The 14,373-nt window shown below is 40.5% G+C and overlaps 1 protein-coding gene and 1 pseudogene across 8 annotated transcripts in view; both read right to left on the bottom strand.

The window, feature by feature from the left end:
• The window catches only part of DIAPH2 (diaphanous related formin 2), an 879,031-nt gene that overhangs the window by 661,598 nt on the left and 203,060 nt on the right, over positions 1–14,373 (bottom strand). For all 8 annotated transcript variants that reach the window (XM_050965017.1, XM_050965016.1, XM_050965012.1 and 5 more), the window contains 3 exons: positions 11,735–11,853; positions 7,085–7,149; positions 4,584–4,688 (listed from right to left, as the gene is read on the bottom strand). In XM_050965017.1, coding sequence (XP_050820974.1) covers positions 4,584–4,688; positions 7,085–7,149; positions 11,735–11,853 — 289 coding nt within the window. The remainder of the gene's footprint in view (positions 1–4,583; positions 4,689–7,084; positions 7,150–11,734; positions 11,854–14,373) is intronic.
• LOC127057360 (uncharacterized) lies at positions 3,491–3,578 on the bottom strand (annotated as a pseudogene).

The following is a 14,373-nucleotide window of genomic DNA, read 5'->3' as shown; positions in this document are numbered from 1 at the left end:
TTGAGCCGGGCCCTGTGGATGAACCTCCAGTTGGCAAATTAGGTGAAGCTGCCCCTGGGGAGGAAGTGGTTGCTGGCATCCCACTTGCACATCACCTCAAACGTCTTGCCCTATTCTGGCTTCTGTTTCAGGTTTTCCACATATTGGCAGCATATGGCATCCTTCAGGGTCCTCTCCAGCATGGTTCTAGCTCTTGGAGTAATGATAGCATGATCTGTATTCTTCACCTGTGGCACCAGAATATCCAGATCCTGGCGTTCCTCACACCAAGTCCAGGGGCAGCCGATATGCTTCTCTAGTCATCGCGTAGCACTGTGGGCACAAGTCCAGAGCAAAGCACAGTCTCCCCTCTCTTCGAAATTCACCTTCCACTGAGCCACTCAGGTAGGTGGCAACATCTTGACTGGAGGGGATCCTGGAGATTCACTTCTTGACAGCATCCTGCAAAGCACTCTCTGCAATGTTCTTCACCATGGCATCCGGGAACATCAGAAAGTGGAAGGCATGAGTTATCACAACAATGTCGCATAGATCACCCGTTCGAGGGATGTTAGAGCCGCCTTGCCTGTGCGAGATGTACACCAGTTCATTGCTGAAACGTCCACTTCTTCACCAGCTGCCAGATGGTGCTCTCTGCCTTGTTCAGAGGTATCTTCGCCATGGCAGATCCCCTCAGGACGAATGAGATACAGGGGATCAGAAAGGTGTTCAAGGTATTGGCTTTCTGTCATGGTGCCAGTGGTGCCAGTAGGGAGGAGTCGATCCTGGACACATCTCGTAGGATCTACTCAGGTGTCTGCTGGATGCGGAAACCCATTGGTGTGCAAAGATGTTGGTATGCTTGCCTGTCCTCAAGGAAGATGATGGGTTCACTCTGGATCTGAGAAGACATTGTCTGGACTGAATCCCTTCTTCTGCCATTGATATGCAAGGATGCAAGGATGCACACTTCCTGGTACTGAAGTGGAGTCCCATCCAGTTGGCAGCCTGGCTGGTGACGTCAAGCATTTGTTGGAGACTCTTGAGGTTGTCTGCAATCAGGACCAGATCATCTGCTTAGGCTAGGATATTCACTCTGTTGTCATATAGATTGAAACCACCTAGAACACTGGAAATTGTTCGAATGAGCGGCTCCATGGTTAAGTGGAAAACAGTGGGGCTCAGGGGACAGCCTTGCTTCGTGCTGCTACCGATAGGGATTTTGGTATATTTTACCAATAGGAATTCTCTCCTTCCATGGAACGGATAGTGCTGGTGCAGCCTTCATACTGTTTCTGGATCAGTTGTAGAAATTTTTCACCCTAAAAACTCTCACTGCGTGGCAAAAATGTGCTGGTGGGTCATCGATCCAAAAGCATTAGCCAGGTCAAGCCATGCTATGGCACATTGCTGCCATGCCCTCCTGGCCATGTGGATGGTAGTCTGGAGGACAAAGTTGTGTTCGTAGCAGCCTTCACATGATACGAAGCCTTTCTGGATGGAGCTGATGGCTCCTCCATTCACCAATCAGTCTGTGATCCTAGTCGCGAGGCAGCTGACGTACAGTTTGTACTTGGTGGAACAGAGAGGGATAGGTCTCCAGTTGTTGGGGTCGTCTCTCGGATGGAATTGTGCAGTAGCGTGAGGGCCCATCGAGGATCTCTCTCATAGCCTTAGGGCGGTTTGACTAGTAAAGTTTCTGAAACCTGGATGCTGCTCCTGAGTTGTAGCGACAACTGATGTTCCTTCCCCTGGCTTTCCTCATTTTGTTGTGGTTCTGACTGGATGCAGGAGCTCCGTGCGCAGTTGGTGTGTTCTCCTGAGTTCCCTTCCTCCCAGATACGATTTCTGCAGACAGGTCTTTAGTGAGTCTTTCTACAAGGAGGTCAAAGTCCTCAAAGGAGGCTGTCCTTGCCAACTCCTCCACTGAAACGGCTTGCCATGGTGTAGCAGTGCTCACCGGGGGCTGCTGCTCTTCCTGCTGCTCAGTCTCCACAGGCTCAGTCAGGAAAACTGCTGTGTGATTAGTCTGCTGCCTTTTTCCCTCTGGTGTGGAGAACTCAGTTTGGCCAGCTCTTCTGGAATGAGGCCAGTGTCATCCCTTACCAAATTTAGGGTAGCACTAGTCCTTTTAGGAAGGACAGTTTTAGAGGCAGCAGTACTGTCCCTTTTAGGGATGCGGTCTTGCTTGGGAGTTTCCAGAGCGATGCTGGTCCTTCTGTGGATGAGTTCTGCCTGGGGGGTCTTTGATGCAGTGTGAGACTTTCCAGGGGTTACCTGTTGGGGGAGGGGTGGTGCTGACTCTTCGGACAATGGCATTGTGCGGGACATATTGTGAGGAAGCTCCAAGCCATCAAGAGATGGAGTTGCCTTGCATAAGCTGCGAGGGAGTGCCGATCCTACGCTTGGCAGGGTCCAGCTTAGGAATTTTTGAGGCAGCACTTACTCTTTCAATGGCAGTATCCAGGTGGGTGGTCCCAAGGGCAGGGAGTCCTTTCCTCAGTAGATGGTTAGACCAGCTTTTAATGCTGCGGCTCTGGGGGAGTTGGTAGGGATGCAGTAGCCAGAGTGTTTAGGGACTCGGAAGCCGGAGCATGTAATGTTTCTGCTTTCAGAGCAGAGATGGGTAGCGGCAACATAGGCTGGTAGAGTTGGACTCTTCCAATTCGAGAGGTCCTTTGCAGGTGATTTGATGAGACTTACATTTCTTCTGCGTCTTGAAAGGCAGGTCGCAGGGGGTACATCAGAAGGCGATCCACTTGCTATGGATTCTCTTGAGGTGTCTGCTGAGACCACCAATGTACTGGAATCCTCGGACCGGAGAGCAGAAGGGGCAGAGGAGTATGTCCATAGGGAAGGGATACTGGAGATGCATGCAACTGTTTTCTTTTTCGTCTCCTTCTGTTGGATGGGCTTCAGTCGTATCAACGGATTCGCTAATCAATGGTTCTCATTGCTCTGGGAAAGCAGTATAGAGAGGTTCGGCTGGACAGACATCGAGTGAGATGCTGAGGTCCCGCTGGCTGGTTTCTGAGGGGAGGCTGGTCTCACCAGTTGGGATACCTTCCAGCACAGTAGGACAACGACCAGCATCAGGATCCTGGGCAGTGGAGGAAATGGGAGAAGTTCTTCTTCTAGCATCCCTCTCCTGAAGAGCAGGCAAGATGTTTGTCCTGGGTGTAATGTCCCAGAAGGCTGTTCTTGAGGTGCAAGATCTCCCTACAGCAGAATCTCCAAGGGTTTTCTCCAAGAAGGTTCTGCTTTTCCAAACAATGCTGCTCATCTGCAATGTCCTGGAAGCACTGAGGATCTTCTTAGAGGCTATTCCCCGATGGGCATTCCGTGGAGCAGCAGCGGTCTAAGCAGCAGTTGAAGGTTTCTGTGGAATCTGCAAGGGAGTGATTGTCTTCTCAGTCTGTCCTGGAGTCTCCGAAGCAGCATAAAGATTTTCTTTTGAAGCAGCAGCAGCAGTAGACTCCATCTTCAAAGCAGTAGTCTTCCTCAGGATAGCAAGTCGTGTCTTCTAGAAGCTGCAGTTTCTGCCTCAGTAATTAAACTGATAAGAACAGATACTACGCTTGATCTTAGCCAGAAATAAAATATATTGCAATATAAACGGATCTATCAGCCACTGTGATTAATTTGTGTATATCTGTTTTTTGTTTTAATTTTCTGATCCAATAGGAAGGTTTGCTTCACATTATGTCCCATGGAAAGGTGTGCTTATTCACTTACGGGGGCGGGGGAGGAAGAGGGAATCTCAGCTAGAATCTACATTTTAGCATTTACAAAATAGTTTTATCATAGACTATTCATACATTTGACAACCATGAAATGTGAGATTTCAGAAACATGATAGGAACTTCTGTAAAATATACTTCAAAGTTTGTATTAAATTATTTTAAGTAATTAAAATTAGGAACTGTTTTGGATATAATTGGAAGAAAAAAATTTGTCATGAATTCAAATTTTTCAAAACCACATAACATTTTAGCCTCAATAAGCAAACCAGCTATGACAGGCTTGTCATACACTTATATTTGAGAAAATATATTATTTCCATTAATCTTGCCAACATGCTCAGAGACCATCTGATTGCCATATCTGGGGTCGGGAAGGAATTTTCCCCTCATTCAGAATGGCAGAGACCCTGGGGCTTTTTTTATCTTCATCTACAGCATGGGGCACAGATCACCTGCAGGTTTAAACAGGTGTAAATGGTGGATTCTCTGTAACTTGAAATCTTTAAACCTTGATTTGGGGACTTCAATAACTCAGCAGTGGTTGTGGGTCTATTACAAGAGCGGGTAGGTGAGGTTCCGTGGTCTACAACGTGCAGGGGGTCAGACTACATGATCACAATCGTCCCTCTTGGCCTTAAAGTCTGAGTCTATCCTGCATGCTCTTGTAGAACCAACTCATACCCACTGGTCAAGTAACACCTGTGTACTCTACTTTTAAAATCAAACAATTATTTAAAAGAAATTTTCAAATTGTCACCAGACACAATGCTCTTGGTGATAATTTTTCTTTCATTCTAACAATATAATTTTCTACTGTGGAACTCACCATGACATGACAAAGTCTATATCTCACTTCATTACCTGGGTTCGTAGCTGCTGGATTTCTGTTTCAAGCTCTTTGATTTTCTCCTCTCGTTTCTGAAGTTCAGCCTGTGCCTCTTGTCGAGCCGTGAATTCTTCATCAAACTGCAATGATTACCACGATAAAATCATTCGTCTATCTATGTTCACACTAAATACTGTAGTTTAAGGCTTTAAACAACAGTGTGAGTAAAGCAACAGAAGCATTTGTGGCTCATGTTGCTTGACCAATTGGAAAACTACAGAAAACTCAATTCTTCTGGTCACTAAGAATTCACAACAACGCATATAGATTCAGCTATACCACAAATTGTTGTTGAAAACTTGCAGAAAAGCTTTTTTTCCTCAGCACCTTCCAAGTTGTAACCTTTTTAACACCTTTCGACCACTTTTGTTTCCTCTGAAATAACATGAAGCTGAAATATTAAAAGTAACTTGAGTATTCTGGAATGTCATTAAAAACCATATTAAATATGGCCTATGGATAATGAGTTGCAATGGCCTATGGGTAACCAATCCTGCTTATGAATGGGTGTAACAATTCTAAGGGGGACTTTTACATTCCAAGGTTTTTTTTTTGTTTTTGTTTTTTTAAGCAAAACAAAAAGGCAATCTGTGACTGGAATAAGCTTTTGTTCTCACACAGATTCTAGGAGCATTATGTTGTGTATTATTAAGTTACTGCAAGGTGCACTTGGATGATCACTTTAATTTGTTCCACAGCAGAAACATAACACATTCTCGATTAGAATTAAAGTAATATATCTGAAGATAAGTATAGTTTCTCATTGCTGTAGATTAACAATATTGCTTCAAACTGCAATCACTGCTGCAGATGGCATAGTTTAAAAGGAGTGACTTGCAGTCCTATATTTTTATATTTACAAAACTTAAAACTCATTGACAGAAGTAAATGGTGTAGAGCTGCATATATGTTAGAAGAGTTGGGTTCTGAACATAAATAAATTAAGGAAGATCTACATCCTGGGAAATTCTGAGGCTATCTGAATACACAGAAACAAGAAATGGAGATCTTCAATAAATTCTTCCATGTCTAATCTGACAGATGAGGCCACTTTGCAGATTTGCAACTATGTCCAAGCATTGGCACACTCTTGCTGAATATGCAGTTAATATACAGTGAAGATACAGGTCTGCAGCTCATTATGTAATGTTTCCCCCAAATTTAGTAAAGGTCATGTTCCAGGTAGACATGATTTTTGGCGCCGATGTGCCAGGATGCAAACAAAGCCCAGTCTGAAATATAACCATTTTCTAAATTTAGTACTGAAACTATTTCTACTCTAATGGAAGTTTTTATTTTGGCTTCCTTTAGTAAACTTTTTTAAATGATCATCGAAATCCCTTAGGAGGAATTCTGTAAAGGTTTCTCCTTCAAAAATAAGAATGGAAAGACATAGCTCAGGAAAACATTCTATGACTCTCAAATAGTAGTAAAGAAATGCTGTGCATAGACAAGCATCCAAAGCATTTGTTACTTCAAGGGTTCCAACACCAATAGTGCTGTGTTTTAACTCAGTGCTTAAGTAATATTAAGAGCACTGACAAGTGAATGAGAAGATCCAACAGTCCACTTCAGTTTTAAGTTCATGTATCCAATACATTGCATTTCAAATTAGGAGGATTCTGAGGCCAGGTCCATCAATCAATGTTGCCCTGGTCTATTTTACGTCCAGCACTTAGTATTTTCTCACAGGACCCAGAAAGACATGATCGCTGGAAACTTTATAGTGCAATCATAATGTGTTTTTTTTTTAATCAGTGTTTGATATAAGTGAAGTAACTTCTCAGTTACTCAAAGGATACTCTGAAAGTGGAATGTCGTGGCAAAACATTGAGAAGACAAAATTACTAAAAGGACTACTAAATTTTCTAATGACAACCAACCAACCCAAGTGGAATGCTTCACATGGAAATAATTTTAAGCCTGACAATCTCCTCCTAATAATGAAAAGAAGGGCAAAATCATTTCTATTAGGTCTTTTTTATAACTTAATTGACATCTTTAGAAATATATTAAATCATAAAGATTAACATTTAAGAAATACTTGTTCTGAGATAGCAGTGTAAGAGTGCTTTTCCACTACTTATATCGAAGTACAGTATACATTACATATTTGAAATAAACAACACATGCTGAACAACTCAATGACCCATCTCTATTTTTTCTGTATACAAAGATAGTATACTTGACAACACCCCCAAGAAAAAACAAGTATAGGATAAGCTCTCTGAGATTTTTTTTTCCTATTGCTGTCTGAAGCTAATGTACACTAGCAGCTAAGAATAGTAGACTTGATATATCAAATCACTTCTGCAATAAGGATACAAATTATGTAGTAATGCTGCCAAATATTGATCATAACAGCAAATCAGTTTCTCTATTTAAGCCTAAAGGTGGGAAAAGGTTTTTGATGCCATGTTTTAATCAGAGATTTCCAGTTGTCTGCATCTTAAATTATAATGATTTATGATCTTACCTTTTTGGAAAATTCTGCTGCTTTTTGTTCACTTTCTTCTACTTTTGCTTTGTTCACACATGCATCTAAACGGACAATTACCAAGACAAAATTGGTTAAGATAGTAAGCGCTACTGAGTAATAAACAAATACACATATTTTCAAAGTACAATGAATTGCTACAGAACCAAATTCCAGAGTTTCACCTCTGCATTTTTAGTTTTCCGGAGGACTAAATCTTTCTTGAACCCTTCCTCCTTTCCCTATGTCTCTTGAATAGACACACAGCTATAGAATTTCTTAGAAATATGATGTTACTGCTATATGTTTTACCTGTTGCTCCAAAAAGTGCATTTACTTTCCAATAACTACTTAAGTACAGCAGTCTTTAACACACTAGATTATATATCAGGTAATTTTTGCCCTTCTCATTTTCATTTGATTTTAAATGTAAAACAATATGGAAATTCTCCCCTTTAATCAAGTTTTCTACATTAGTACAGCCATCCCTTTCTGCAGTTGGGCTTGAGAACACCCCTTTAACATATGAAAGTTATATGTTATGTTATTTTAAATAAAGATTACCTTAAAGGCTTTTAAAAGCAAATTAGAACATATATTTTTATGATTAACCCCTTGCTGTTACAGAAGATTTTTTCAGTAGATCTCAAACCGTTGTAAAAAGCAAATCACTATCATTATCCGCATTTTACAGACACAGAAGCTGAGGCACAGGGAGGTGAAGTGACTTGCCTATAGTCACCCAGCAAGCCAGGGTCTTGGGTCCTGATCCAGTGCCTTATCCACTACGCCAATCTCTCTCAAACTTTTGTACTGGTGACCCATTTCACACAGCAAACTATGAGTGCGACCGCCCTCATACATTATAATGCTTTTTTTTTATTTAAAACTATTATAAATGCTGGAGGCAAAGCGGGGTTTGGGGCAGAGGCTAACAGCTCGTGACCCCCCATGTAATAACCTCACAACTCCCTGAGGGGTCACGACCTCCAGTTTGAGAACCCCTGCACTAGGCCCACTGCCTACCTCCATTATGGCTTAATGTTATTTTCCAGTTAAATCTTTCCCTTTGTTGAGTGAGTTGATGTTTGTTTAAAAAAAAAAAATCACTCAAACTTCCTTATTTTCTAGCATTAGAAAAGAGAATTATTTCTCAAATTAAGATATGGTAGAACAGAAAAAAACATTATCTCCCTCTTCTCCACTACATAACACTGGTAAAGACACTCCCAAACTATGAGAGCTTCTTAAAAATCAATAGTCTTTAATTACATGACTGAGGAACCAAATTTCTCAGATTTGTGAATAGTCTAATTGCTTCAGGTTTGAAAACAAAAGTTTGATTTTTAATTCGTTAGGTCAACAGAAAAAAAAAGATCAATAAGTGCATTAGCTACCCCGAATAGATTTTAAAACTACAGGAGACACAACAGGAAAATTGTCACCTTCGATTATTTTTCTGTAAAGTGCCTAGCACTCATTTACTAGCTCAACTTACTGATAAACAGAGCAAAAATATTTCACAGTTACAATTTATTTAGGTCGTGACTCCAAAGATGATCACAGCAGGAAGAGAGCAAAATTTTAATTAGCTTCCTACATCCCACGTCTAGCCTCTTAAATATTTACATTAACAGGTTATCATTTCCATTCAGATTAATTTCTAGCATCTGTTGATGTTAACAGTGAAGAAATATTGGCTCCCCATGGTCACAGGTTCTCTACTGCACAATGACAAAAAGGAGGAGCAGCAACTCTTATGTTCCAGACAACGTATTCCAGGCCTGCACAACATGCGGCCCGCATAGGCTCACTATGCAGCCCGCGGGGGTGAGTAGGTGGGCTCACTGTGCAACCCACATGGGTTGAGTATGCAAGCCAACAGCCACATGAATCCAGCGTTCCACTTTGCTTGAAGTGCTGGAGACGTTACTCACTTTGTGAGAACTCAAGTTACCAATAGAGTTCTTCAAGAAGTGTGTCCTTGTGGATGCTCCACCTCAGGTCCCTGGGTCCTGCTCCTTTGATTGAGATTTTTGGTAGTGCCCAATCAGCCCAAGCATGTGCTCCACATAGCCTCATGACCCACACCAAGGCTAAAAGGGGCTGCGCGCACGAACTGCCCTCAGTTCTCTCTCTACAGCTAAGTCCCCCCACGGACATCCTGATGCAAAGGGGAAGAAGGGCAGGTAATGGAGCACCCACAGGGAGACATCTTGAAGAACTCCATTTACAAGATGGGTAATCTCGCCTTCATCGAGTAGTGTCCCTGTAAATGCTCCATTCCAGGTGACTCTTAAGCACTACCCCCGCAAAGAGGTGGGAGGTTCAGACCAGAGTCCAATACAGAGGAGAGAGAACTGGACTGCCTACAGCAGAATCTGATCTTGCTCCTGGCACCAAGGCATAATGATTAGAGAAAATATTGACAGAAGTCCAAGTTATTGTTCTACCAATGTCTGCAACTGGTACATCCTTAAGTAAGGCTACAGATGTAGATACTGCTCTTGTGGAATGTGGTATCCATGTCAAAGGAGGTAGAGAACATGAGTTCTCCCTTGTGCTGAAGCGCGTAGGGAGTATATGTAAGCCAAATGGGCACTGCTACCAAAAAATCTCTGATTAAGGGTACAGGTACATCAGAAGTGAAGCACCCACAGTGACACCACTCAAAGCACAACTTCCATTATATGGCAGATACTTGAAGTATGATTAGGCTCATTTGCTGATGTAACCAACTTAGAAACTTCACATGGGGCACATGAACAACATTCCCTTATATATAAATTTCAACTCAATTTGATTAAAATCTGAAGTTTGGGACTATTCTTACATAATATAACAAAAGTGTGCATTTTTATGCTAAGGTGAACAATGCAAATCAAATGTGATCAATTGAAGACTATCATAACTAGCCTGGGAGGATTAGATTTTTATTGGTAAAGTTGATTTTATCATACACACAAACCCATGAAAAAAACATTTCCATTGATAATAATCAAAATTTACAAATAGGCAAAGTAAGAAAAATATTCCTTGAGAATTTAGAGTTTGACTTAAAGATATTTACTTTGTATACTTTGACAAATTTGTGTTTTAATAGTTACAAAGCTTTAACAGTTTGACTCTCAATGTCTATTGTCATTACATAATTGTCTGCTTGTTCCACATGGTCTAAGCCCCCCTATCCCTCAATTTCCTGTGAAACTGAAAATTTGAATCCATACAACTCTAAAAAGATTTAAAATAATATTACCTGTCAAAATTATTGACGGGAAAAAAAAACACCAACCCTGAATTCTGCCCAGCCTAATAATGGGCACACACAGGAGGGGCAAATTAAATTGCACAGGGAACCTTTATTATGACATTTTCTAATTTGAGTGCTTGACTTGACAACCTTAAAAATATTCTTTCAACTTTTACTAAATTTCATAGGTTTTTAAAAGAAACATCAAGAGCCCTACACAGGTCACAACCATGTTTGGAACCCTTAAAGCAAAAGCACAGATGTCTGCCATTTGAGCTGACAGAGTAACTGACATAAGTAGTAGTTCCATGAGCACCTCCCATTAAAAGGAGACCAACAATTTGTCAGTGCTTTTCAGTTATTTGTTAGATCACACAGAAATGCTGAGACTCAAGAATCCTGGGTTTAATTCCAGGTTCTAGAGGGAAGTGTTCTCTAGTGGTTACATACCCTTTCCACTCTTGTGTGCCTCAAATGTGTCTTTTTTTTACTCTTTTCTCTTCCAACCTGTCCCTGTCTTCTACCCTATTCCATACTCAGCTCCTGTCCTCCAAGCCAAACTCCTCACCCTTCTGCATTCTGGATTCTAGTCAAGCTAGTTCCTTTACCTCCATTCCACTTGGGTGTCACCAGATGGTGATGGAAAACACAGGCAAGACTGTTGCCCTGGTCTCCGTTTCAGTTCCTGATGAGTAGCAGCAATTGCACACGTCCCACACAGTCCTACAAATTTTGATACTAACTGGAACAGTAACAATTTGGGGGATGTGTCCCAGAATAGCTATTAGCCTGGTGGTTAGGACATTAACTTGGGATTTGGTAGACCCAGATTCAAGTCCCTGCTCCCAATCAGGGAGAATAAGGACATAAACGTGAGTCTCTCACATCCAGGTGAGTGTCCTAACAATTGGACTACTAGCTGTTCTGGGGTGGTCTCTATCCCTCTCCTCGTGGTGGGTTTGTTCCCCCCCTTTTTTTTTGTGAAAACTGTTGAAACATCTTGGTTTCTTACTGATGCAGAAGGGAAACAAAAACAAAAACCTCAAAAGTTTTCACAAAACAGATTTTCTATATTCTAGCCAGTCCTAATTATAATCTAGGTGGTGCTTTGACCATTGCTCTCAATAAAACATAATCTAGCTTTCCACGCATATCTGCCTGAACAGTCTATGCAATATATTTTCACTGTGAAATGTTTTGCTGTTCTAGAAGAATATGATTACAAGCTATACAATGGAGCTCTCAACTTCTAGAAAATGTGAGTTCATTCCCAAAACCACATATTAAAAGTTACAGAGTTCTGTTTTTGGAGTATGAAGACAACACTTACCTTTAAAAATATTTATTTTTTCTAAAATACAAAGAAACCAAAGACGACAAGTTAATTCAGGTTTACCTACCAATAAGGTGGGTAAAGTCTACATCCAATCTTCCTCTATATTTAAAATCTGGGTCCATACCGCTGCAGTGCAATACTATCTGTGAAATGCATTCTTCAATTATCTTGTAATACTGAGTTCTGATGATAGAAAAATACACCACAATGTATTTTTAATATAATGGAAACAGGGCATATAATTTATGGAACAGAGAAAAAAGGTTAATTATAACTTCTAATACCTGAATTATAAAGTTGCCAAAAGAAAAGACTGGGGGGTGGCGGAAAGAGGGAAAGACCTTGTGTGTACATTGTCTATTACATTGCTACTGTCATTCTCATAAAGGGAAGTATGAAATAAAAAATCCAAAGTTTGGATCTCTGAAAAATGAATAATATTTTTACACCCAGAATGGCAGTTCACTTGGTCCTTGTTCTAGTTTCAATTCTGTCCCCTGAGCCTCAGTTCAGACTCTTGTTTTGCAGTTGGTATTTCACTTTCTTCACACTTTGGAAAATAAAATGATAGGTACCCTATTTTGTCCTTCCCACCTCCTTCATTACCATTTTTGGTCATTAATTGGCAATAAACAGCACTACACCCACACACAAAACTAATTCTTATTTCTAAACACAAATCTAAAAATGCTATCAGCTGCCAAATATGAAAAAAGACTGGGTATTACGTCATTTTATGGGGTTAAGCCCTTTTACATCTTTTAACTTAGAGAAGCCTAAGATATGATGTCACGTTAAGGAGCTAAAAACAAACATTTGAAATCCACACACCATTTAAGGGATTCCAACTCAATCTGCAGCAGCTATGCAAGCACACATTTTTTCAGACTGACAAAAATATAAGGTCAAAAGAGAAGTTAAATTTGAAAAGATTTTCAGGATTTATGTTTGGACATTACCTTTTTTGAACTTGTATTTTTGAACCCAAGAAAACTATATGTGATTTCTGACCAATGCTCTTTTATTTCTTAAAATTATTTTTTAATGCAAGTTTACACGAGATTTTAAAAAATGAAGTGTGGCTCCCTAAATCCATGTTTAGGCAACCAAAACAACTGACCAGTCTACAGCTACTCTGAAGCACCTGGCATCGGCCACTGCCAGGAGAAAATATATTGGGCTAGAGGAACCTTTGGTCTGACACTGTATGTACATTCTTATGTTCTCAACTCTCATTGTGTACATCTTATTTCCTTAGCTTAGTGTGAGTTGTTTCAATATGACACCTGCTGAATGTGGAGATTTGCAGTGTTTCACTTCTCTTCCCTCATCCATACACCATATGTAGGAGTGTACTGTATCTTTACTAGTGGATTTTCTAGATTTTATTTGGAAGACAGACTTGCTTCTTAACTCTCGCGTTATGTTTCAATTATTAGCTTTAATTTCTTTTTTTCTTGTAAGCATGTATTTATGAGCCATAAGTTTTTAAAAAAGCATTTTAAATTAAACTTAATAGCCATACTAATAGAGCTAATAGAAGCAATGTAACATATGCTTATTAGACTAATATTTCAAAGATAGGTAACAAAGGCCTGACCAAGTATTGTTACAGTTCTTCTAGATACAGTACAACCTCCGTTATCCAATGTCAATTATCTGAAACATGGTCATGCCCCCCAATACTACTCACACTGAATTAACAACTGATTTGAATTTCAAGTGTCCTATGACATGAAGTTCATATTAGTTATACTCTGTACATTAAACTACTGCCATCAAACTACTGTTTAAAATTTAGGGCATTTTAAGGACAAATTATTGTAATTATTTCAGACTGATAGTCCTTGAATAATTTGAAATTTCAGCTGGAAGTTATTAATAGGATTGCAATGAAATAGAACTCTCTCAGCCCAGCTAGCTAGGCATACATGTTTGGTAGAGTCCACCTGCAGGCAGTGTGGCTAAAAGGATTAGACCTGGGACAGTCATATTGTAGATCAAGTTCTATTGCAGCTCCACCAGATGTGACTGACTGCAACCTCTCAGTAAACTTTTCTTTAAATAGGGGGAATATATGTGCCTACAGCCTAATTAAGGGTATTTGAGGTCTTGCTCAACAATAGGTGCTTCTGAAGTGAACACAATCACTGACACTAGTCAGTGGAAAGTATCCTTCTGGATTCCAGCCAGGCACACCTTCCTCAAATCCAAGGGAAACAGCAATGCTGTTTTCACTCTATGTCCTCTGTCTGCAGCTCTTGCTCTGTGCCTCCAAATAGGAAGCTGAGTATAGCTTGAGAGCATGATCACTGTAGCAGGGATGTAGAAACTCCCTAGCATTGGAGCACCCTAAGCGAAGATGGAATGTTAGAGATTTTAACAGAAAGCCTCTAGCAAAGATCGATGAAGCATGTGTAAGTAGCGACTTCCAGAGTCTGATAACTTGGCCTAGTCTAGAAGGATTTTCATGGGGAGAGCAAATAGCCTGTTCCTGACCCCAGGGCCACAGCTCTGTTCCAAATCAAGAACACATTAGAGTTTCTCAAAGAAACGTAGTTCCTTTGGATTTGGTTGGTTTTAACATTGGTTGCCAAAACAACCTATTTTTTCCCCCTAACCTGATTCCCAGAAGTAGATAAATACTTTTGCTGGAAAACTTAGTTGAAAAGTCAGTTAATGACAAAATCCTAGAATGGAAAA

Source organism: Gopherus flavomarginatus, chromosome 8, assembly GCF_025201925.1.
Source record: "Gopherus flavomarginatus isolate rGopFla2 chromosome 8, rGopFla2.mat.asm, whole genome shotgun sequence".
Lineage (NCBI taxonomy): Eukaryota > Metazoa > Chordata > Testudines > Testudinidae > Gopherus > Gopherus flavomarginatus.
This window is presented reverse-complemented; position numbering and strand designations above follow the sequence as displayed.